The sequence below is a fragment of the Pantherophis guttatus genome, chromosome 6, assembly GCF_059756535.1.
Source record: "Pantherophis guttatus breed Tessera chromosome 6, ASM5975653v1, whole genome shotgun sequence".
NCBI lineage: Eukaryota > Metazoa > Chordata > Lepidosauria > Squamata > Colubridae > Pantherophis > Pantherophis guttatus.
In genome coordinates this window covers 103,292,372-103,316,007 of record NC_142068.1, presented here as the reverse complement: position 1 = coordinate 103,316,007, position 23,636 = coordinate 103,292,372, and the positions used below count along the sequence as shown (strand labels likewise).

Genomic DNA, 23,636 nt, shown 5'->3' with positions numbered 1-23,636 from the left:
CTTTTTCCATATCATACAAATGCAGGTCACCCCAATTGTAAATCATGCCATTCTATGGTCCATATTCTTTTGTTCTTCTAATTTATCCACTCCTCCACCCATGTGAGCACTAAGGCCTGATAATACAGCTCCCAGTCTGGTAGCCCAAATCCTCCCTTGTTTTTAAAATCTTGTAACATTTTCAATTTGATTCTTGGTTTTTTGCCTTGCATCGTGGCTAGCCTATTTAAGGAGGAACACCGACTGAAGCAATTTGCAGGGAACAACTTCATTCACATACCTTCGTGTCTTGTCTTGCTTATTTTATCAGCTTCCTGCAAATTGCTTCTGGGCATTCTGCCAACCATAGTAAGCTTTTAGTTCTTATTCTTTGAATTCTTGGCGGCTGTTAATGCAATTAATTAACAGCCGTTGTTGTAAAAGATTGGTTTATTTAGTAAACTAAGGTTTGAACAGACTTTGTGTGTGCTGCGTTCTTTGGGGTCCGTAGCTGGAGCAGAACATTTTTTTTTTATCTTCAAACCTTTTATTTCTGGGTCTTGTCTGGTCTGTCTGAATAAGACCTTTAGGATTAGTGTGAATAAAAGAGGAGATAGTGTACCCTTGTTTATGTCAAATTTTTCTCCATTTATTATTTATTTATTTCTCCATTTACTATCACTTTCACCGTTTGATTGGAATATATTGCTTGGATCATCTTCACAAAGTTTTCACTGAAGTTCATGTTTTTTAACTGTGATGTCATAAACTGCCAGTTCATGTTATCAAAAACTTTTTGTGCATCCAGAAAGATCAATGCTAGCTGTTTTTTGTAGTATTCCAATATGTTAATAATAATCCTCATGTTATTTTTTAATTGTCTTTTAGGTTGAAAACCATTCTGGTTGGGATGTATTAATTCGTCTAAAAATCTTTTTAATCTTTCTGAAATTATAGAGGCGAATGTTTTATAATCTACATTAAGTAATGATATTGCTCTGTAGTTTTTTATCTGTTGAGGATCTGTGTCTGCCTTTGGTATTAATGTAATGTACTGTATACTTCTGTCCAAGTTTTGGGGAGTTTGGCCTTTGATAACGCTTCATTGTAGACCTCCAGCAATAATGGTCCTAGTACCTCTTGTAAGCTTTTGCAAAGTTCTGCCGGAAACCCGTCTTTTCTCTTTTCTCTTGTTTTTTTGCGGGTCCTTCTGCAGTTTTATCTCTAGTCTTTTAAGCTCATCTTGTAATATGTTTTGCTGTTGTTTCTTTTTCTTGCTTCTTCTTGTTATGTATGTTATCACTCGTCCTCGCATGTATGCTTTTGCCATATCCCAGACATTTTGCAGTGATGTTTCTTCTTTTCTATTTTCTTTTAGGAAAAATTCCATTTCTTTTTCCATCATTCGTATGAACTCCTTGTCTTTTAGGATAGTTTGATTCATTGTCCATCTCAGTTTCTTCTTTTGTCCCTTCCATATAACTTTTATGGGATAGTGATCTGCCCGTATGTTCACTGCTATCTCTACCTCTTGGACATCTGTTCTCATTCCTGAGGTCATCCACACCAGGTCTATTCTCGAGCACAATTGATGTCTGTTTGAGCAGAATGTGTATTGATTTACCTTTGCGTTTAGCGCTCGCCATACATCCTGCACGCCTATTTCTTGTGTCATTTCAGAGAAGGTTTTTGGAAGTGTTCTTCTTGTTTTTTTATTCTTTTGCTGCTTCTATAATCATTTTTAATGTCCACAAGTGCATTGAAATCCCCTATTATGCATATATTTTCATAGTCCACTTCAGTTATCTTTTTATGAAGTCTTTTGTAAAACTCTTCCTGCTTATTATTTTGAGCGTATTTTGCAATCAAGAGGGTTTGTTTCTGGTTTATTAGTATCTTCATCATTAGTATTCTCCCTTCATCTGCCTATACTTGTTTATTATTTATTTATTTATTATTATTTTATTAGTTTGATTTATATGCCGCCCGTCTCCGGAGACTCAGGGCGGCTTACAATGCTTTTAAGCAATAGCCTTCATACTTTCGTATATACCTGCTTAGTAGGGCTTTTTTGCCCCCCCCAATCGGTGTTCTTTTTTATACAAAGTCAGCTTAACGAATTTTTAATGAATTTCTAACATATAATGCTACCCCTCTTTTCTTTTGATGTGCTAGTGACATGTACAATTTCCTAATTTTGGAATATTCCAATAGGTTAACATGTTGCTTTTTATTTTTTTAAATAATTTTTATTCAACATTTTTCACTTTTAAAATCAGTTACACTTTTACAGCTTTCCGTTATCAGAATTTTTTCTTAAATTCATCATATCCTTCGGCTTATCGTGTACATATACATTCTTATTTCTTAAGTATTTATTTATCTAATATATACAATATATACATATCTACTGCACTCTAAATATATATATATATATTGTTATATTATCTTCTCTTAACGTTCACCATACATTAATTTTAGACTTTTTTTCCAGCCAGTTATACCACCTATTCCATGTCTCATAATATACTATTTCCTCTCTGTCCCTTAATTCCATTGTTAATTTATTCATTTCTGTGCATTCTAGCACCTTTTTTATAATCATTGTGTTTGATGGAGTGTGTTGTTGTTTCCAATTTTGGGCAAATGATATTTTGGCTGCCGTAATTATATGAAGCATAAGGTATTGAGTTTCTTTATTCTTCTTTCCTTTTATAATACCCAGAAGAAATAACATTGGTTTCAAGTCAATTTTTAGTTCAATAATTTCCTCCAACCACTTTTTAATTTTTAACCAATAATCTCTCACTTTGGGACATGTCCAAGACATGTGGCAGTATGTCCCTTGTTGATGGTTACATTTCCAACAATTTGGTGGGTTATTTGGAGACATCTTGGCCAATCTCGCCAGGGGTAAATGCCATCCATAAAACATTTTGTAGATATTTTCCTTGTATGCGGCCAACATTGTCATTTTATAATTTTCCCCCCATAATTTTTCCCAATGCTTCATTTCTATATTATACCCAAAATTTTTCACCCAAATTAATATTGTTTCTTTCACAGTTTCCTCCTCCATTTTAAATTTGAGGAGGCAGTTATATGTTTTGGTAATCGTTTTTTCATCAGTCCCTGTTAGTATTTTATCCATTTCTTGTTGCTTGATTTGAAACCCAAATTGTTCTGAATCTTTTTAATATCTTGTTTGAATCTGTAGGTAGGGCCACCAATCTATTTTAATTCCCTGTGATGTTAATTCCTGATTAGATTTAAGTCTCCCTTGATCATCTAGAAGCTCTTTATAAATTACTATTCTTTTTAAATCAATTAAATTGGGATAGATCATTGCTTCCATTGTTGATATCCATCTGGGGATTTTTGTGTAGAAATTTCTTTTAATTTTCATCCAAATCTCTAATAGGGAATCTCTCACCTGATGTCTCTGGAAATATTTGTGAGCTCTGTTCTTTCCCTCCCAAATGAAGGCGTGCCAGCCCCGCTGAAAGTCATGTCCCTCTATCGTTAGTATTCTTCTATTTTTTAAATTTATTCACTCCTTGAGCCATGTTACAGCTGCCGCCTGGTAGTAGAGTTCCCAATCCAGAAGGCTGAAGCCTCCTTTAATTCTAGAATCTTGTAGAATCTTTTAATTTAATTCTAGTTTTTTTTCCCCAGCCAAATGAATTTTAGAGTTATTTTGTTCAATTCTTAAAAAAAAAAAATCCCTAGTTTTATGGGTACCATTTGGAATAAGTATAAAAATTTTGGTAAGATGTTCATTTTTATGGTCGCCCCTCTTCCAATCAAAGATAATTGTAGCTTTGCCCAATTTTCTAAATCCTTTCGAATTTGTTGTAGTAATTTTAAATAGTTAACTTCTTTTATAGAGGAAATTTTTGCTGTTAACCAAGTGCGAAGATACTTTACTTTTTTCACTACTTGAATTTCCAATATCCTCTCTAATTCCTTATTTTGGCCTTGTGTGAGATTTTTGGTTATTATCTTCATTTTGTTTTTATTTATTTTTAAACTCGTGACCATACCAAATTTCTCTATTTCCTGTATTAGTAATTCTCCAGTTTCAAAAGGATTCTCTATTATGAAAGCCATATTGTCTGCATATGCCTGTGTTTTGTACTCTTCTTTTTTAATTTTCAACCCTTTTATTTCCTGATTATCCCTGGCCTGAATCAATAAAACTTCTAGCGAGAGAATAAATAAGAAGGGGGATAGTGGGCATCCTTGCCTAACCCCCTTGTTTATAATGACTTTATCTATTAGGTCTCCATTTACCATTATAGTTGAGATATTTACTCAATATCTCAACTATATTGAGTTACCTGATCGTCAGAGGGGTTTTTTTTTTCTTTTAAAACCATTTTTTCTACAACCTCTTCGGCTGAAAAGATTGTAAAGAAAATGCTTTTAAAAGCCTCTGATGGTTTTCTGAACCACCCACTGCCATCGCTACTGGATCGGGCGATCTGGTCTGAACTGGGAGCATTTCACCCCTGGTTTCCCTTCACTCTAGCGGGAGATTGCCCTTCTCCACGCAGTCTTCGGGGCTTCCCCTCTACCTTTCCTAACCCTCCAGGCTTAACGATACCCATGGGGGCCACCAGACAGGAGAAATTGGGTGAGAATAACAGAGCCCCATTTCCCTGCTCCGCTGTGACATCACTCCCGGAAGCCTCCGAAAAACCATCATTCTTAACATGTCCACATTCCAACCATTCATGAATGAGCATTGGAGAAAACCCAGTAATAGTCAATAATAAAGACCAAAGGTGTCTACTTGAGAATGTTGCTATGCACGGCAGAGGTCCTTCTGCCAGAGAGGAGTGTAATTTTTTTGTGGTGACACAAGGAAGATGTTAGATGGACTTAGTCCTTTTTAAAGGGCAGGCAAAGCTGCTAGGCCAATGTGATGCCTAATTGCCTACAATTTGGGAGAAGCTTGAGATGCTAAAATTGAATTATGGTATCATATTAATGTCTCATTTTAAGGACAGTAGAAAAATTCATAATTATAATGTTTTGTAAACAATGTTCTCTGGAGACTGTAAAAGACGTTGTGCTAAACTAGGTGGAAACAACAGAATTGATGAATTGTTTGGCAAAATATCCTATCACTGTTTCCTCTGGAACAAAGATTTTTTTCCCCAGAGTTTCAATCAGAATAATATTTGATAGACTCTCTCAAATCAAATTGTTGAATCCCACTGTTGAATCACCCAAGATGCATTTGAATAAATTCAACAATTTAAAAGGATTTTGAGCACACGTAAAAGCGGTTCCTACCCCAGATTGTTTCAACAAATTAAATCAACCCAATCCAACCTTTCAAATCACATCAAATCCTATTTTATGGAGTTGATTCAATTTTCAAATAGTTCTGGTCATTTGAATTGGATAATAGCCTGTATCATAGTCTGGACTGAAGATGATTTATTGAACAGATCTGAAGCAGGAATGCATTGTTGAGCTAAAGTGTGACCTAACAAAAGAGGGTTACTCAACACAAGACATAGCACATGCAGCCAGGTTCAACAATGCTAAGAAAGATACACTGGCCCGTAATGGAATGAGTATACAAAGCTTTTGTGCTTTGGCAAATGATCATATCTATTCATAACAACATCTTAAATTCCATCCCACACAGGTCTAGTTTTGTTATGCTACTCAGTGTTATGACATCACGATTTCATAAATCCTTCCTGCAAGGAACTGGAAATGGTTGCCTTTTGATGCCAAACTATAATTCTGGGGTGCACAACTTTTTCAGGGCTAAGGACCAGGGGTGAAATGCTCCCAGTTTGGACCGGATCATCCGATCCAGTAGCGATGGTAGCAGGTGGTTCAGAGAACCGGTAGCAAAAATCCCGGCGTGCCCCCCCCCATGCCCAGCTGAGCCGTGCGATCATCAGAGGTTTTTTTTTTTATTATTTTTAAAAGCATTTTTTGTACAACCTCTTCGGCTGAAAAAATGCTTTTAAAAGTAAAAAAAAAAAAAAAGCCTCTGATGATCGTGCGGATCAGCTGGGATCGTCAGAGGCTTTTAAAAGCATTTTTTCTTCAGCCAAAGAGGTTGTAGAAAAAAATGCTTTTAAAAGTTAAAAAAAAAAAGTTGGCCATGCCCACCCAGTCACATTACCCCCCCCACACACACCAAGCCACGCCCACAGAACCGGTAGTAACAAATTTTACATTTCACCCCTGCTGAGGACCAGGCTTGGGCTTTTGAACATCACCACTGGAACCCTCCTTCCAGGAGTAATTGGTGGAGACAAAGGCAAATTAACATTCTTTACTTTTCAGTTATCTTTCCTTTTCATTCAACTGAAATGTCATTAAACTTCTAATTGTGTCTTCTATCATTTTCCCCAACCTCTTAAAAAAAAAGAAGCATCCAAAATTTTGGAGTCCTTGGGAGGATGGCCTTCAGCCCTGGGATCGTATGTCATGTAGCAATGTTGCTCCTGCTCAGAAAATGTGCTGTGCATAGAAACACTTTTTGTGCTTTTCAGCTCTTCTAATCTTCAGACCTTCTTTCCTATCAGTTCCAGAGTCTGGGACTAAAGTCAGATATATTCTTGTGAATTGTCCACAATTTATGGGATTTTCCCCTAAAAGCGGTACATCTAAATTACACCTACAATTCTCCTCAGAACATGGTTTATTTCGAGAGGGTGACTTCATTGCTGCATGAACTCATCTCAACCCCCTTTTGCTTCTGTCCCTCATTTAAGAAGGGATTCTATTTGTAAGAGACAAATGGCTTACCTGTCCAGGAGAGCTTTATAATCCAGAACTCCAGAAATGAGATTGGCTGCAAACCTAAAAGTCAAAATATATAAGCCCCATGGATTTCTGTAGCAAGAAATTATATACTCATCATCATCATCATCATCATCAAATTATCATGGTGGTCCTTTGCCAGCTGACAATCAAGGAGCAACTTGATATATTGTCCATCAGTATTAATTAATCTTATTACTTCCATTTTTAAATCACCTCTGAAAAGGGAATGGGTGAGATTCTCAGCTAATTTGTTCTGCAAAGTAGGTTAGATCCCTGATATGACATGTGAACTCAAACCTAGGTCTTCTGAATCTAAATCCATTGTTTTAACAACATATTAAGGAAGTCTCTTAATAAATTTCTTGAACCTATTCAAATTGGATTACTCCTTGAAATTGGCCAGCCAGGAGATACCAGTGGTTTAGCAAAAATGCGGCAGGACAGAGCTATTTTAATGCTCCCAATCCTCTCTTTCCCTCACAAACTCTTCCTACAAAAGGATAATCTTTAATCTCTCCTTATTTTTTTCCTGAAGACAGACAAACAGGATCATGGGTTAGAAGTCTGTAGAGATCCTCAGTCATCTAGGTCATGGTTGTCCCATGACACATGAGGACACAGATAAACCACCAAATGTTTCAACGGCTCTCTGAAAGGAGGCAAATGACCAGCTGTCTGCAAGGAATATCAATCCTTCCATTCCCCACCATCCGGTCAGAGTTGAAGAAACTTCTTGGATGAGAAGTGAAACATCTTCAAAAGAAAAACAAGAAAGTCCAGTTGCCTCCTGAAAAACCACCTTTTGGGACAACTGTGACCTGGATGACTGAGGATCTCTACAGAATTTAGCTATACAATTTGGGATGAACACCCTTGGAACGGTGTGAGAGTAGGAATGGATTTCCAGAGGAAAAATTGCAGACTGCAGGAACCAGGAACACTTACTCAGGTGACCCTGAGGACACAGATAGACCTCCCAGTGCTTCAAAGACCCTCTGAAAGGAGGCAAATGACCAGCTGTCTCCAAGGAATATCAATCCTTCCGTTCCCCACCATCCTGTCGGAGCTGAAGAAGCTTCTTGGGTGAGAAGCGAAACGTCTTCAAAAGAAAAAACAAGGAAGTCCAGTTGCCTCCTGAAAAAGCCCCTTTGGGAGGATCCTGGGTTGTTTGTTTCAAGCCGCCTTCGGTTTGGGCTAGCCTTAACTACTGATGATTTACGGTACTGTGCAGGAATGGCCAGACTGACATTTTGGATGCATTCTCTGCTTTTTTCTGAACAATTTTTAAAATTACAATTGTCTTATTGCAGTTCATATCTGGTCAAGATTGTATCTGGGCAGCATTTTCTGTTTCCTCCTCCTGTTTAAGGTTTCTCTATAGGGCTCCAGCAGGCTAAGAGGCCTTTTCCGGGTCAGGAGCTCTGCAAATAACAGATGCAAAGCAGAAAAATAAAATAGCTGCCACAATGAAGCTATTTAGTTTGCAGCCAAATCAGCACTGATAATACATTTCTGAAAGATTCCAAAGAAGAGCTTCTGGTCAGTGCTGTCGTTCTGTAATTTTACAGTGCACGTCAATAACATTTGCAGATCATATGATTTAGCCAGCATACATCGGAATTAGGGAGGGCTAATTGGAAAGCTGAGTCTGAGATGTAACTCAGATGTAAATGGAGAGCTGTTGTCTCTGTGCCTTGTGACAGACGAAGTAAGAAATGAGGCTTTTAGACTTCACGAGCATTGGAATTCTTGGATTGTACTCAAAGTAAAATGAGATTGAGCACATAATCACATTAGCAGAACAATCTCAATCAAGGCATTTAATCAGAGTTTCAATATTTTTACATTCCCTCTGTACTTTAGAAAATGCTATTTAATTTGACCAGTAAAAATTTGACCTTATACTCAGGGAGGGCTTGTTGTAATAAAAAAGGAGAAATATATCTAAAAACATTTTTTAAAAGGTGCTTTGGAAATTTTTAAATGAAAAGTCTCCTTTAATTGTGTCCTGATTTGAGGTGACTACATGGATAGGATAAGATGTGGCAGCTTTAAACCGTTGACTATTAAAGTTTAAGTCCACTGCTTAAAGCAGTCAACCTGGGAAGTGGATGCTTTAAAGAGACAATGTGCTTGTCCTCCCTACTTCTTCCAAATACTAAGATCAATCTTCTTTTGGGGTGGGGTGGGGGTGGAGGGGTCAGCCAAGCTTCTTACAGTACTAGGAGCTGTCTCTTACTGGAACCTCAACCTATTTAAACATTTGAATTCTTAGGCAATATTAATTGAACAGAATTAAGGGAAGGCCAGGACATGCCAGAAAAAATTATGACGGAGGGGAGGGGTAGGAGGGAGAGGGAGGGAGATAGATAGATAGATAGATAGATAGATAGATAGATAGATAGATAGATAGACAGACAGACAGACAGACAGATTCGATAGATCTGAGAGAGAATCCTGTATGTAGATCCCATAAACAAGAAAAGATCTTTTCCTCAACTTGCTGCCTGCCAAATATGTCTAATATTGGTCTAATATTGATCTGGATAGATCAGTTATAAAATAGCTTCTTGTGTTAGTTCTATATATTGTGCCATGTTGCTTAATGTATAATATTAAGACTGAAATGATAATTCTATTTACCTGGAAGTTAGCAATGGAACTTATTTCTGGATAATTATTTTGGTTTCCACCTTAGCTCCATCAAATATAACAGTTTTCTTGGCATCACTGGGTTAATGAATACTTAATTTTGTTCCAAAATCATGGGAATATATCTTAATCCTTGGATTGGCAGTCATTAAATATAAGGATTTGGATTTACAGATGGTAATTTCAGAATATCAAAGCATGCAAAATTAGCCCTAGTTTCACTGCTACATATCTGAAGACTCTATCTAAATTGTTCATTCACCCAAATTGTCCCATAATGATACTCATAATATATGAACAGGTCTAGAAACCATTTGCGCCCTATTAAAATAACCTTCTTTTCCATGAATGCTTCATACTGATCTCACTTCAGGTTTTAAAAATGGCTAGCTTAAAACCCCAACTGTTCACCAAAGTACCTCTATCTTAATTCCACAATTCTGAGCAAGCTATAATCCAAAAGGCAAATGTTTTAGTTGCTCAGACATTGCAATTTGATTGAGTCTTCCATACTGTCTGGCAGTAGTATCACTCGAGCAAAACAGAAATGAACCTTTCGTAGATAGGAGGGCCCAAGGAGACTGTTTATTGGGGGGGGGATATGCCATAAGTAGCAGAAGTAATTTTCAGTCCAATTTATCTTCCCAGATCATTTTAGTTTTCAAATCTGTAGGTAAGGGCAGACACATGAAAATGTTTTTCTTGAGAAATGTGAGCCTCTGGTTTCTACATGATCAAAGACAATATTCTCCTCTTACAGTTAATCCACTCTCTTTGAGAACAATCCAGTCACTTAGAAGGATTTGTATATATTTTAATTGATTGGAATATTATAACATTAGTAGGAAATACGATAATATCTCTGTTTGTAATATTTGTTTATCTGTTCCGACAAGCAGGACAGTGTGTGTGTGTGTGTGTGTGTGTGTGTTTATATACTTACACATTCATACATATAACAACTACTCATTTTTGTTGTTTTTATCTGCTGGAGCTGTCTGTAGTTTATCTATTTTTATTGCTTTTAGTTTATGTGTCATTGTGATTTTATGATCTTGCTTGTGATTAATGTCTCCAGACAACGGAAAAGGAATCAGAAGGGTGGGATATAAATTATCTAATGAATATGAAGAATAACCAAAACAGGGTGAAGGCAGAAAAACCTGCTTTCATTTTCAACACAGGCTTATTTAAAGCAAGACAAAGCACAATCTTAACATGGTTCACCCTTTTTAAATTCAGTGGGGCATGCCGGGATCTGGTTGGGCTGTAGCTGAGATGACATGAAAAAGAGGCTGCTTAACCGATAGGTTGGCGTCAGACAGAGAGACGAAGGAGCTGGGGACTTGAAAGTTAAACACAGTGTCCCATGAATGAAGGCGTTCATTTTGATTGAGGTCGATTCCAGGGGAGGGTTCCAAATCCCGTTGATACCAGTTCGCTCGTGTGGGCGCTTGCATGCTTGCGCACGGTGCTTCTGCGCCACCGCTACCGGTTCGCCCGATCGGTGCAAACCAGTAGCAACAGGGGTGGGTTCTACTTACCTTTACAACTGGTTCGCAATGGGACCGCACGCTTCTGCACATCCACAGAAGCTTCTGCGCATGCGCAGAAACTTCCTGAAGATGTCCGGGTCGGTGGGCGGAGCCTCCCACCGGTTTTACTACCGGTTCTTGCAAACCGGTCCAAACTGGGGCAACCCACCACTGGTCAATTCCTGAGACAGTGATCGGAACAGAACGATTTGATATTCTCTCTGTCTATGGAGATTCTTGGCCATCCAGCTCATGAATGTCCCAAAGATGTTTTTTGTTTTTTTTGTTTTTTCTAGAGGCAACTGGACTTTCTTGTTTTTTCTTTTGAAGACATTTCACTTCTCATCCAAGAAGCTTCTTCAGCTCTGACAGGATGGTAGGGAATGGAAGGGTTTATACTCCTTGCAAACAGCTGGTCCTTTGCATTTGACCCTGAGGACACAGATAAACCTCCAGGTGGCCTCAACCACTCTCTAAAAGGATACAAATGACCAGCTGTCTGCAGTGCTACAGATGTAGCCGGAACAGAATGTTTGTGGTCTTCGGTGAGTCTTCAGATACTTTACCTCAGTTGATCATCTGCTTCTTGAAACTCTTGGCAAGCAAAGATAATTCCTGGGCTAGAATTGATGGGAAGAGCTGATCGGTTATTAAGATACATGTCATCTAGCCAATATTGCAATACCTACCAAAGAGAGAGAGAGAGGGGGGGTGGTACATTATCTTTTACCATAAATGCCTTTTTCTTTCTATTTTTTAAAATTTATTTGTGCCCCGCCTTCATTATTTTCATAAATAACTCAACATGATGAACATTTCCAACACACTTTCCTCTTCCTATTTTCCCACAACCACCACCCTGTGAGATGGGTTGGGCTAAGAGAGAGTGATCAGCCAAAGTCATCCATCTGGCTTTCATGGTTAACTAGAACTCACCACCTAGTTAACTAGTCCCACCGTCATGGGACTAGAACTCACCATCTCTTGCTTCCTAACCTGGTGCCTTACCCAAACTAGGACTCAATTTTAATATTAATGTTCTTTGATGACTACAGGTCTACAGTGATTCTTCTCTCCCATGTTAATTTCCCATTGTCTTCAAAAAAGGAAGTCTGTAAATAAACATTTGTCTGTACTAATAATTCCTTGATGATATCAGAGCATCTCAACCAATTCCTTGGAGGAGGGAATAAAGGAGAAAGAAGCTTAGACCCCAGTGTGATTCTAGCTCTTTTCACATCTTCTATGAGAAACATATTTGCAGTTTAAGGGCAGAAGACATACCCAATTCTCCATTTGTTCATGTCTTTCAAGAAGCTTCTTCTGAAGGAATTCTCCCTGGTTTCCTGGTGCCCCAAACTTCTCCACAAGAGTCTTTGTTTTCTTATATTGTTCTTCAGTCACCAGATGTTTCATGCACTGAAGGTACCTATCTAATGTTTGCTGGAGGGGGGGAACCGGGAGCTTGGGCAGTACCTAATAAAAAAGAGTCCAAGCTATTAGTAATGGGATATTCTCATAGTATTTTGTTTTACAAAACTATTTTTTGTAGTTGAAATTCTGCCTTGATATTCTAACCTACCACACACTTTCTTTCAGGTTCCTTCTAGGAACAATATTATTATATGTTGGGAAATTGCATAGAAGTTGTAATTTGCTACAGATAATAAACCCTTGCATTAGAGAAGACTTTTGAGTATCCTTTGGACTTCAAGGAGATTAAATCAGTCAATCCTAAAAGAAATCAACCCTAACTGTGTTTTGGAAGGACAGATACTGAAGCTGGACCTCAAATACTTCAGCCACCGAATGAGAAGAGACGACTCCTTGGAGAAGACCCTGATGCTGGGGAAGATGGAAGATGGAAGGAGAAGGGGATGGCTGAAGCTAAAACTTTTATGCTTTGAGAGGATTTGTGAAGAAGGGACATCCTGAGCATTTCTTTCAATCCAGAAAGAACCCACATCCTTTGTCTCTGACCTTGGTTGTTGCCTTCTTTCCCATCTTTTGCTTTTTTGGGGGGGGGGTAAGTGGGGAGGGAGATATCAGTTGATTTCTAGGCAAACATCTATAGAATTGTTCAGTACACACATAATCTTAATCTTAATTGACCATCCTTCGCACTTCATGCTAATTTGTTTTCCACGGATAAGTGAATTGTTCAATTTCTGAAGGCAACTTCACTCATTTCGTCCATGAAGAGGAACACTGTGATATCTATTCCTCGAAACCAGGGTTCTCCAACCTTGGCAACTTTAAGACATGTGAACTTCAACTCCGAGAATGCTGGCTGGGGAATTCTGGGAGTTGAAGTCCACAAGTCTTGAAGTTGCCAACGTTGGACATCCTTGATCTAAACTCTTCTCCACCCCAATGAAAATTGCCGCCCCCCCCACTCCAAATGCAACTTCCATTCTGATGCTTCTTACATCACTCACCATCTCATCTTGGCTTTGGGCGCCATTTTCCTTCTTTGCTTTGATCTTCTCTTGGATTGGCATTTTGAGTCTCCTCTCTAGAGCTTTTCAACGGATCGCAAAACCTGAAGGAAGCAGAGATAAACTTAACAGTGCAATGCTTGGGTCAGGCATTACATACCTGGATAAATTATAGTCTTCATAGAGGAAAATCTAAGAAATAGACTTTTCCAGATGAAGAACATTTCTCTACAATCTAGAACCAAATCCCGCTTGTGTCTCTTTTTTGTTGCCTTCTAGCTGCAATGGTTCAGAAGCTAGAAGGTAGAAAGTGAACCCTAAAATACTGCAGGTGACACAAACATTTCCCTATTTTTTCCTTCCCAACTTGTGTTAACATGCACTTAATCTTGGTGTGGTGGCACTTATTTGCAGGAAAGAAAATGAAACCCCACCAAATTCTTTTTGATCAGCAATTTGTTCTGGTGGGGGGAATTGGGCACTTCAAGAAAAAAGGATAACACATCAAATGTTCAACTCTCTATGAAGAAGATGAGAAAACTGGGCACTGAGCACAATTCAGTCGGTGTTTATAAACGCACAATCAATTTGGATAAATACAGGACCGGACGATACAACCATGTTGATGGTTAGTAGGAAAATGAAGGTGGAACCTCCCATCCGAGAAGAGAAGAAGACCTCTCCATGACAGTCTAATTGCTATGCCAAGGCCTCCCAGACAAATGTCAAATACAATGTGGACTTATTTCTCAAGGATTCCATGCTGTAGAAAACTTAATTATGCCAAAGGAAAAAAATCCTCCATAGAGGCTTTTATGGCCACTTCTGTCCAGATGATTTAAGGGGTCAGGCAAATGCTAGGAGTCAAATTAATGCTGGCTGAGTTGATTGTGTTGAACTTCTCCTGCGCCATCCAGCCAGTGGACCTGCAATGGGGAGATTGACATTTATGGGGTCCTGTGGCCTTTGCAATCCTTCCAAAGCGAAGAATAATCTGCAAGAAAAGGAACGGGAACCTTCCCAATAGGGAGAGGAGAGATTGATCCGACTTTAAATCATGGCTGGAGTCAGATTAGTGTGGCTGGTTCGCTCAGGACACACCCAAATTCTCCCTCAATTGTAAGGGGGAAAATGAGACATTCTGAAGACCTTAATAGGTACAAGCAACAATATTATGTAGGCTTCAATGGGAGGAAACAGTTATTTATGATTTGCAGAATAAAAAGGAAAGAGAGAGAGAGAGAAGGAGAGAGAGAAAGATGAAAAAGAAAGAAAAGGAGAGAGAAAGAGAAAAGGAGAGAGAGAGAGAGAGAGGGAGGGAGAGAGAGAGAGAGAGAGAGAGAGAAAAGGAGAGAGAGAGAAAAGGAGAGGGGGGGAGGGAGAGAGAGAGAGAGAGAGAGAGAAAAGGAGAGAGAGAAAAGGAGAGAGAGAGAGAGGGAGAGAGAGAGAGAGAGAAAAGGAGAGAGAGAGAGGGAAATGGATGTCTTACCAAAGACAGGAGTTTAAGATGGAGAAAGGAAATGAAATGAATGGTATTATAAACAGCTGAGGCATTTCTTATTTTCAATTTCAAACATCTTGAAGGTTTTAAAGAAGGAGAAGGAGAAATCTTATTTGCTTAATACTGTCCTGTCCTAAATTTCTGTCTGCATTTGGGATGATTCAGACATTTAGTTTCTCCAGATGTGGGTGATTCACCTCCCTCCTTTTGTATTTTTTAAAAAATAACTTTATTGACTTTGCAAAACAAAAATTACAAACTTGAAAGGTAAACAAATAGAAAAGGGAAATCTGAAAAGAAAAATGCTCAGGAAAGGAAAAGAATAAAAGTTCAGAGAAAGAAAGAGAAAGAAAGAGAAAAAGAATGACTTCCGACTTTCTTTAGTACAGTTATAGAATAAAAAATACAAGCAACTCTCAATCTAAGGCAGGGGTGTCAAACTCAATTTCATTGAGGGCCACATCAGGGTTGTGGTTGACCTCAGGGGGCCAGGGTGGGCGTGGCCATCTTGACCTCACTCGTGGGAGGGGGCGCCTGTGGTGGCCCGATGAAATCAGCTCCCGAGCTCCAGTTTCAGTCGCAACCCTGGCCTCCTGCAACCCTCAGCCAGTGAAAACGGACCTCGGGAGGGCTGCGTGCGGCCCACCAGGCCCCCTTTCCACTGACAGAGGCGCTGTGGGCCAGTCCTTCGCTGTTTCCAGAGCGGCCCCATGGGCCAGATCTAAGCACCCCGTGGGCCGGATTTGGCCCACAGGCCTTGAGTCTGACACCCCCGATCTAAGGTTTCTCCCTTTGTATTTCTAAGGATGTAAGGAAATAGGCCTCTTTTAGCTAAGTTCTGTGCTCTTATTTGGAGACTGCATTAGTATTAAGTGAAGTGGGAGGAAAGGGGAGAAACAGGGCAGCTTCTAAGGTTGGAGCTGGTGATATTTTATGTCTTCAAATATATAAGTGAGTTATTACTGTGTGATATCAATATCTGTGGTAAGACAGGTGAAAATCTCTTTAGATTGGGAAAGTGTCAGGAAGGAAGGAAGGAAGGAGACAGAGGGAGGGGGAGGGAAGGAAGGAAAGGAAGGAGGTAGGGGTGAGGATGGATGGATGGATGGATGGATGGAAGGGAGGAAGGAAGAAGAAATGGGGAGGGAAGGAAGAAAGGAAAGGAAAGGTGAAAGGGAGGGAGGGGAGGGTGGATGGATGCATGGAAGGAAGGAAGGAGGGAAGGAGAATGAGTGAGGGTGAGGAGGACTAGATTTGGGGTACAGACATTATCTTTGGTTCTAACTTGAAGCTCCAATATTACAGGCCTAAAACTTTGGTCAAGGCCAAATATTTCTCTCCCTGCCAGTAAGGAGTTGCTGAGATGACACAAGGTATTTTTATCTTAAAAGAGCAGACTGACCCAGACAGATGCATCCTGTTGTTCACTTCTGCATTCCACCCTAAATGTCACAACAAGGGAAGGGGAGGCAGGGGGAAGGAAGGAAGGAAGGAAGGAAGGAAGGAAGGAAGGAAGGAAGGAAGAAGAAAGAGGGAGAAGAGGGCAGAAAGAAAGGAAGGAAGGAGGGGAGGAGGGAGGAATTTCACCTCACTATTGTCTTTGGCGGAAGCAGCTTCTCCTTCAAGGGTGCCTTCCCTTTAGACTGTAGGGGAAACCCACTTTCCTTGAGTTTACAACTGCCCAGGTTCCATGGGTTTCTCTGCTGTCCTTGATCTCTTCAGTCATTTGTCTTCTCCAAACCGAAACGCATGGTCTGAGACCAGCTCCTTTGGGGAAGGGTTCAACTTTGTCATTGTGCAGGTCTAAAAATGACGTACGATTCACTGCCTCCCGAAATTGCTTTTCTAGGGCCATTTTCCCCAGAGCACCACCAGGAGAAAACGAAGGGCGCAAAACGTTTTAGGGAACCTTGCAGCTCAGAGCGTTCAAAGTCTTGTTAATTTCATTGTGTCTCAGGGTTTCTAGATTAAAAAAGACAGAGACACACTTCATCCTTGTAGCAATATATGAGACTGGAGCCTGGGTCAGGAAAAACATATTTGTCTCTCTCATTCATTTCTAACTGGCGAGACAAAATGGGTAGAAATTCAGAGTTAGAGAGGTTCTCCAAAAAGTCTTTGTGGATGGTGTCACCATCTTATTACGGGAGAGAGAAAAGGGGGAAGAATATATTTTATCTTTAATTCTTCAAGATACATACGAGCTTTAAACAGAACGCTGCACCTTAACTATTATAACCCTGAGACACAATATTATAACAGAAATATTCTTCCATACATTTGAGTCTAGCATTGGAAACATTTGTTTTTGTTAAGAAATTCCATTACTGCAACATACGAAAGAGCATTGAAAGCAAATTGAATTGTCTTTTTTTGAACCGGTCTAAGTTCATCTTTTCTGTACGCATAAAAAAAAAGTCTCTCTCCTCCCCCCTATTTCTGTTTGAAGGTCCTTGGATTGTGCGATTTTTCTCAGCTCTTTCTTTCCTTTAAGCTTTTTCTTGGAGGCTTAGAAATGCCATGGCTTTCCCATCTCTGCCTCTCAGGGGTCCTTGGTGGTCTCATGGTTTTCTTGCAGACATTTCATTACCCAAGTAGGTAACGGCAGCAGTGCAAGAAAAGCACCAAACTCAGAGAGCACCAAGGACCCCACAGCCCTCCTCCTCCCACTCACCTCCACCTCTCCTCCTCCTCCTCCTCCTCCTCCTCCTCCTCCCCCCTGCAACCCCCCCTCCCTTCTAGCAATGGTGGTGTTACCTGGTTTGGATAATGAAACGTCTGCCAAGCTCAGAGAGCGTCAAGGGCCTCCCTTCTCCTTGAGCTACAAAAAAATATTCTCTCTTATTGGTACCGTCCCTGTCCTTCTCATCAGAAGAAGGGGAGTCCTGGTGGAAGATCTGCATTCATTCTGAACCAAGGAGGGAGGTGGGGAGGAATAAACACACCCACGCATGCACACCACACAGGTTAGCCTAGGCCTCCTCTTCAGCCCCCAAGGAGTTGCCTGTATGCGTGAGAATGCCAGTGGCACCGCAGCATTATTCCCTGGCTGTTGCCTTGGCTCGCACCTGGATTCCTTGGCTTTTGGCAGCCTGGACCTTGGTGCCGTCACCATCTGTCCCCGCATTATGCTAGAGGGACAGTCAGAGGGGCTGCCCTGTCCCACAAGTCTGATGGAAGCCAAGTGCTTGACAGGAGAACTGAGCAAAGCTCCTGCATGGGGAGGCAGAGATTTTGAAAGGGGCTGTTAACCAGCCATGAAGTTATGAGACGTGCTAGCTGGCCTTTTGCTCCTGTGGCATTCTAGAGTCAGGAAACACATTTTGAAAAGAGCAGTTGCAATCCCGATCCCCCCCAATATTATTGAAAGCCTCTCTCCCTCTCTCTTTTTCCTCTTTCTTTCCACTTTCTCACTCTCTGTCTCTGTTTTCCTTTCTTTTTCATCTTTCTCTCTCTCTTTCTCTGTTTCTGTTTTTTTCTCTTTCTCACTCTCTCTCTCTCTTTCTTTCTTTTTCATTTTTCTCTCTTTTTCTCTCTGTCTCTGTTTTTCTCTCTTTTTCGCCTCTCTCTCTCTCTCTCCCCACACCCATGGAACCCTAAGTGGGGAATGGAAATAAAACAGAATCAAATTATACAATCCATTTGAAAGAAAATTGGGCTGAAGCCCATAAAAATCGTATTGTCCACGTATCAAAAAAATCACACGCACAAAGCTCCACCCCAACATCCAGGCCCTCATCCAGGGGATTAGAAATTTCTAATCCTAAATCAATCCTATGGGTTGCAGTCGACAAAGTTGCCTTGTTTAGCTCAGCAGAAAGAGAGAGGTGGAGGACAGAGAGATTTGCTCAGTTTTTTCTGGGCAGCCATCTGGTTTACAAGGACCACCTATGGGTTGATCTACGGAAAGAAATCAGAGAGAAATTCACTTGCATCAGGGTAAACGCTCCCCAAATTGGACACGTAATGATGGGCATGCATGCCATGGGAAGGGCACTACAACTGGATGGAAGGATAGAGAGCAACCAGGACAAAAGCAGAGGTGTGCATATAAACCACCACATTCTTATATGGACCCTTCCTTGGGAAATCAACTAATTGCAACCAAGAACATTCTAGAATGCAGTTTACTGACCACCAGTTCCAGAAATAAACAAGAAACAGGGTCTATTGATGGATGGGCACAATTTTTCTTCTTAAAAAAGATGCATGGTGGCAAATTTGCCAACTGCCTGCAGCCTCATCCGTCATCTTTGATTAATTGTTCTCTCTGTCAGAACATTTCTCCTTAGTTCTAGGTTGCTTTTCTTCTTGATTGATTTCCACCCGTTGCTTCTTGTCCTGCCCTCAGGAGCTTTGGAGAATAGCTTGACTCCCTCTTCTTTGGGGCAGCCCCTCGAATATTGGAAGACTACCATGTCTCCCTTAGTCCTTCTTTCCACTAGACAAACCCAATTCCTGCAACCGTTCTGACCCTGGAGGAACCGGTTGTTAAATTACACACACACTCAAAGTGGATCGCGGGCGCTGCGCTGCAATGGAGAAACGGGCAACGGAGGGAAGGAGGAGGAGCTGGGAAAGTGGCCCCCTCCTTCCCTCGCACCCAGCGCCCAGATGCCCCCGCTTCCCCCAAGCATTTCTTTGCCTACCTGATTTCCAGCTCCGTCGTGTTTCTCGCCCTGTGTGTAGGGAAAGAAAAGTTTTGGGACTAAAAAAAGAAAAAGCGCAATCGATCAGTTCCAACTTCGCGAGATCCCCCTCCCCTCCCCCACAAGTTGGAATTGATTAATTGAACTTTATTTATTTATTTATTTTGTCCCACAAACTTTCCTTTGCCTGCACCCGGCGGCGAGAAACGCGACGGACCTGGAAGTCAAGTAGGTGAAGAAGCGCGTGTGGGAAGCCAGGCGCTGAAATGGGCCCGTCCCTTTCCAGCAGCCGCCCAGGCCCACCGGCACTTAAACGCGGCGGCGTTCCACCTCTGCCCGGGAATTGGCCACCGGTGGTAGCAAAGCGGTGCGCTCCGGCTGAATCCCACCGCTGGTCTTAAGGTGAAGCGTTAGCTGACAGACGCTGCCTTGAGCGGTACTTTCCGGGAAAAGGTGAGCTTCAGAGAGCGCGGCGCAGCCACCCTGCCCCTGCCACGCTCACCGGCCCCCTTTATTCGACAGTGGAAGCGCCGGAGGCCATTGCCCATCCGAAACTATTTCAGGGTTCGCTCCCGGTTTCCGCCTCCTGGTCTCCGCAAGCGCGGCTCTTGAGTCAGATCCCCCCCCCTCACAAGCGCGGCCCTTTTAGGCGGGGAAGAGAGAACGAAGCGCTCCCACGCTCAGCTGGAAGCTTTGGACTTGCCCGACCAGCAGCCGAGCGGGTTCCAAACCCCACAGGCCGGAAGAAGGGAAAAGCCCCCCATCGGGCCGGCTTGGCCAAAAGCCGCCTCCCGGTCTCGCAGCCGGTTCCCTCCCGAAGTTTCAAGGGCCGCCACGCAGCGGGCGCAGCGAGCCCCCCCCCGCGTCCCCCGGCGCTTGCTGTGGCCCTGCTCTTTCCTCCTTAGGAGCCTCCAGACCGGCCGTCCAAGCCCCCCTTCCTCTTCGGCTCTTAGGGAACTAAAAGAGCGCTACCAAGACCAGACAAAACGCCTCCAAAGCCCCCCAAGGCTTCCCTCTGGAAATGCCCCCCCCCACTCTGACCGACGGAGAGAAAAGGCCGCCTAGCCAGCTTTTCCAAACAGCCCCTCCTCAGGGGTTGCGCTCTGTGTTCCCACAACCGAATTAACTCGACTTCTGGCTCCTCCCAAGCACCTGCACTCCTCATCGCATCCAAGGCGGCTGGCTGCTTGCCACAAGCAGAACTGCATCCCGGTGCCCAAAGCGCCCTCTAAGCAAACGGGAGGCTGAAACCGGCTTCTTCGCGGGCGGCGCGGACGGAGCCGCCGACTCTTTCCCTGGCCGGGGGAGCTGGCCGGGCGGGCTCTTACCTGGAAGGGGCGCCCCCGTGGAGCCGGCGCAGACGCTTCGCCCAGGGAAGAAGCAGTTCAAGCGGCGCTGTCCATGGTGCATCCGCCGGAGCTCACCTGCCTCCCTCGGCTGCCGGGCTCCCGTTCTGCGCCTTCCTCTTCGTCAGCCCGGTACGGGCGAGGAGGTAGAGCCGGTAAAGGCAGAGGCCGGGCGGAGAAGGGTCTCCTTTCGTCTGCCCGCCTCCCTTTCACGGGCCGGCTCTTCACCGCGCCAGAGCGCAACCTCGGCGGCTCCGCAACTCCCCAAACTTCTTGGCCAGGCAGGCAGGGAAAGGGGGCTCGGCCGTCCCGGCTAAAGGAGGGGCGCGCCGCCCGGGCATCGCTCTTTCCACCCGGCGACCAACTTGGCAAAAGCGGGCAGGAGTCCCCCCAGGCGCTCCGCGCTCTCCTACCGTTGGGCTCTTGGAAGGAAGCCGGGAGAAGCGAAACCTGTCCGGCGAAGCGAGTCGTTGCGTGGGCTCCTCAAAAACAAGCCCCCCTCCCGACCCTGGAATTTACTCCGCGGTAAGGGAGGCTCCGGGCGGCAGCTTGAAGTGTGCCGCGTCTTTGGTGGTGCGGGAGAAGGAGATGGCAGGGCGGCCCATCTTCAACCTGGCGCTCTCCGAAGGTGTGGCTGGACTACAACTCCCGCCAGCGCCATTTGGAGGTTATAGGTTAAGTCGCTTGAAGGGGAGGAAGCCAGCGGGGGAGAGGCTGGAGGGGTCCACTCAGATGAACAGCCCCGGTCTCGCCTCTTTTTCCTTCCACCTTCCTGTGCCGTACCTACATTTCAAAGTCCTTGGTGGTCTCTGCCAATCAGAAGGTGTGCCAGCCTTTGCTTGGGTCAGTCAAGAGAGTGGGCACCTGAATGGAATCTTCTAGATTGGCCCCTCCAGCCAGCCTTCATTAGCGCCCGGCTGACCCGAGGCTCATTGTCCCTTGGGTTGGGGGGGTCAACCTCTCCAGACCAATGATAGGGTGGGCTTTTTCCCTCCCCGCTCCAGGAGGGGATGACCCCACCTTCCCACACCCCAAAGACACACCTCTAGTCCGTACTCCTTTCTCAAAGGGGGGGGGTGCTGGTAAAGACCCCACTTTCATTTTTTGGCCAGGCTAAGACTTTGCTGGATTAATAAGGAGGGAGGTGTAGATTAAACTCTCAGGTGAAAAGGAGGCCGGTCAGATCATGGGAGTTGCCTCCCTGCTTTGATGCAGAGGAGACAGGGCCTGTGTGTCTTTCCTCGCAGGAACAACCTTCCTTTGCAAAGCTCAAGGTGCAGAGTCACTTAGGTGTGAGGGACAGGAGGGACTTCTAAATAGTCGAGGATTCTCTAATGAACAACTGGGGAAGGGAGGGCAGAGGAGGGAAAAGAAACCTTCCCACAACACCATTCACCTGTTTACCTGTATCAAACTCACTAAGCTTAGCTGGTTGTGCGAATGAGGCCCAGGTTTTTCGGTTCATAAATGACCCAGTGAAGGGGTCGTGTGAATGCAGCAACTGAATCTTCAAGTCCATCCACAATCCAGTAGTTTAAGAAAACAAGAAAAAGTGACCTGTTTGGAAGAAGGAAGGGAGGGAGGGAGGGAGGGAGGAAGGTCCTTTGGCCCTGTTATAATAGGCCATTCAGAACAATGCCTGTTAAAAGAATCTTTGTTGACTGGGGTGATCCTTCAAGGTTTTTTTAATTTCTGCTTCCTCAACAGGAATCAAAACGGGTCCCACTTTATGTAGGGAGAAAAATTAGCCCTGCCGTCTGCACAAGGGATGGGTGTGTGTGTGTGTCACGATGGGAGGAAGTTTGTTGATCTGCAAAGCTGCCCCCAGACTGCTCCCAATTTTTCTCAAACAGAACTAGTTCTTGGATTTGCAATCCATGGTTTTCAGGTGGGCCTTTTCAGGACCTGGATGTTGAACGAATAAGCCTTGCTTGTTCTCTTGACTAATGCCCAAGTCAATTTCAAGATGGCAGCAGTCATTCCTGCCTCTGCCACCCTATTCCTTCAACCCATCTCTCCAGCCTTCCTATATCAGCCCACAAGCAGTTCTTTCCTCTCCTCTCCTGGCTGCCAAGAATCTTGCATCCGGAAGCGTCTTGCTCTCCCTTCCATAAGGAAGAAGTCGGCTGCCATTTGATAAGGAGATCAGAACCAGGGTAGGAAAGGCGGCGAAGGCATTTGCCCAAAACATCTGGGCTGCTGGATCCCTTGGGCCAGGCTCCTCCAGGCACGATTCTTTGGTTGCAGTCTGGTGGATTTGCACAGGACGCACTTCTGACTAAGGGGGGATAAGCACAGCAGTGTGGATTGAAGTGGAAAATTAGAACAATGAAGAATAAACTTAGTTCTCTTCCTTGCCATTTTTTCTTTTCTGTTTCTTTCCCTTCCTTTCGTCCATCTTCCATCTTCCCTTCCACCGTGCTCTCTCTCTCTTTCTGTCCCCAACACTCCTCCCTCCCTCCCTCCCTCTCTTCCATTTTTCCTCCTTCCCATTTTCTTTTCCTTCCTTCCTTCCTTCCTTCCTTCCTTTCCCCCTCCCTCCTTCCCTCCCTCCCTCCTTCTTTCTTTCTTTCATTTCTCCCTCCTCCCTCCCTCCTTTTTTTGGGCAGAATATTCAGAAGACATCTCTTCAATGAAATAACACGCCTACTTTTCCAGTTCTGTTGCAATTCGTCACCCTTCGAATTTAATGGCAAAGTCAATTTAAAAAAGAAAGAAAAGCGAAGTGCAGCCCC

General features: G+C 43.1%; 1 protein-coding gene across 2 annotated transcripts in view; it reads right to left on the bottom strand.

Annotated features, from left to right (window-relative positions):
* CHAT (choline O-acetyltransferase) overlaps positions 1–22,372 on the bottom strand; it is a 62,571-nt gene extending 40,199 nt beyond the window's left edge. The window contains exons 1-5 of one of the 2 annotated variants that reach the window (XM_034434756.2): positions 20,884–22,372; positions 13,406–13,509; positions 12,252–12,443; positions 11,534–11,652; positions 6,763–6,816 (exon numbers count right to left, since the gene is read on the bottom strand). In XM_034434756.2, coding sequence (XP_034290647.1) covers positions 6,763–6,816; positions 11,534–11,652; positions 12,252–12,443; positions 13,406–13,468 — 428 coding nt within the window. In that variant the 5' untranslated portion in view covers positions 13,469–13,509; positions 20,884–22,372. Of the gene's footprint in view, positions 1–6,762; positions 6,817–11,533; positions 11,653–12,251; positions 12,444–13,405; positions 13,510–16,493; positions 17,462–20,883 lie in introns of those variants that run through there. The other variant, XM_034434757.3, reaches the window with a different exon arrangement.
* Positions 22,373–23,636: the final 1,264 nt, after the last annotated feature.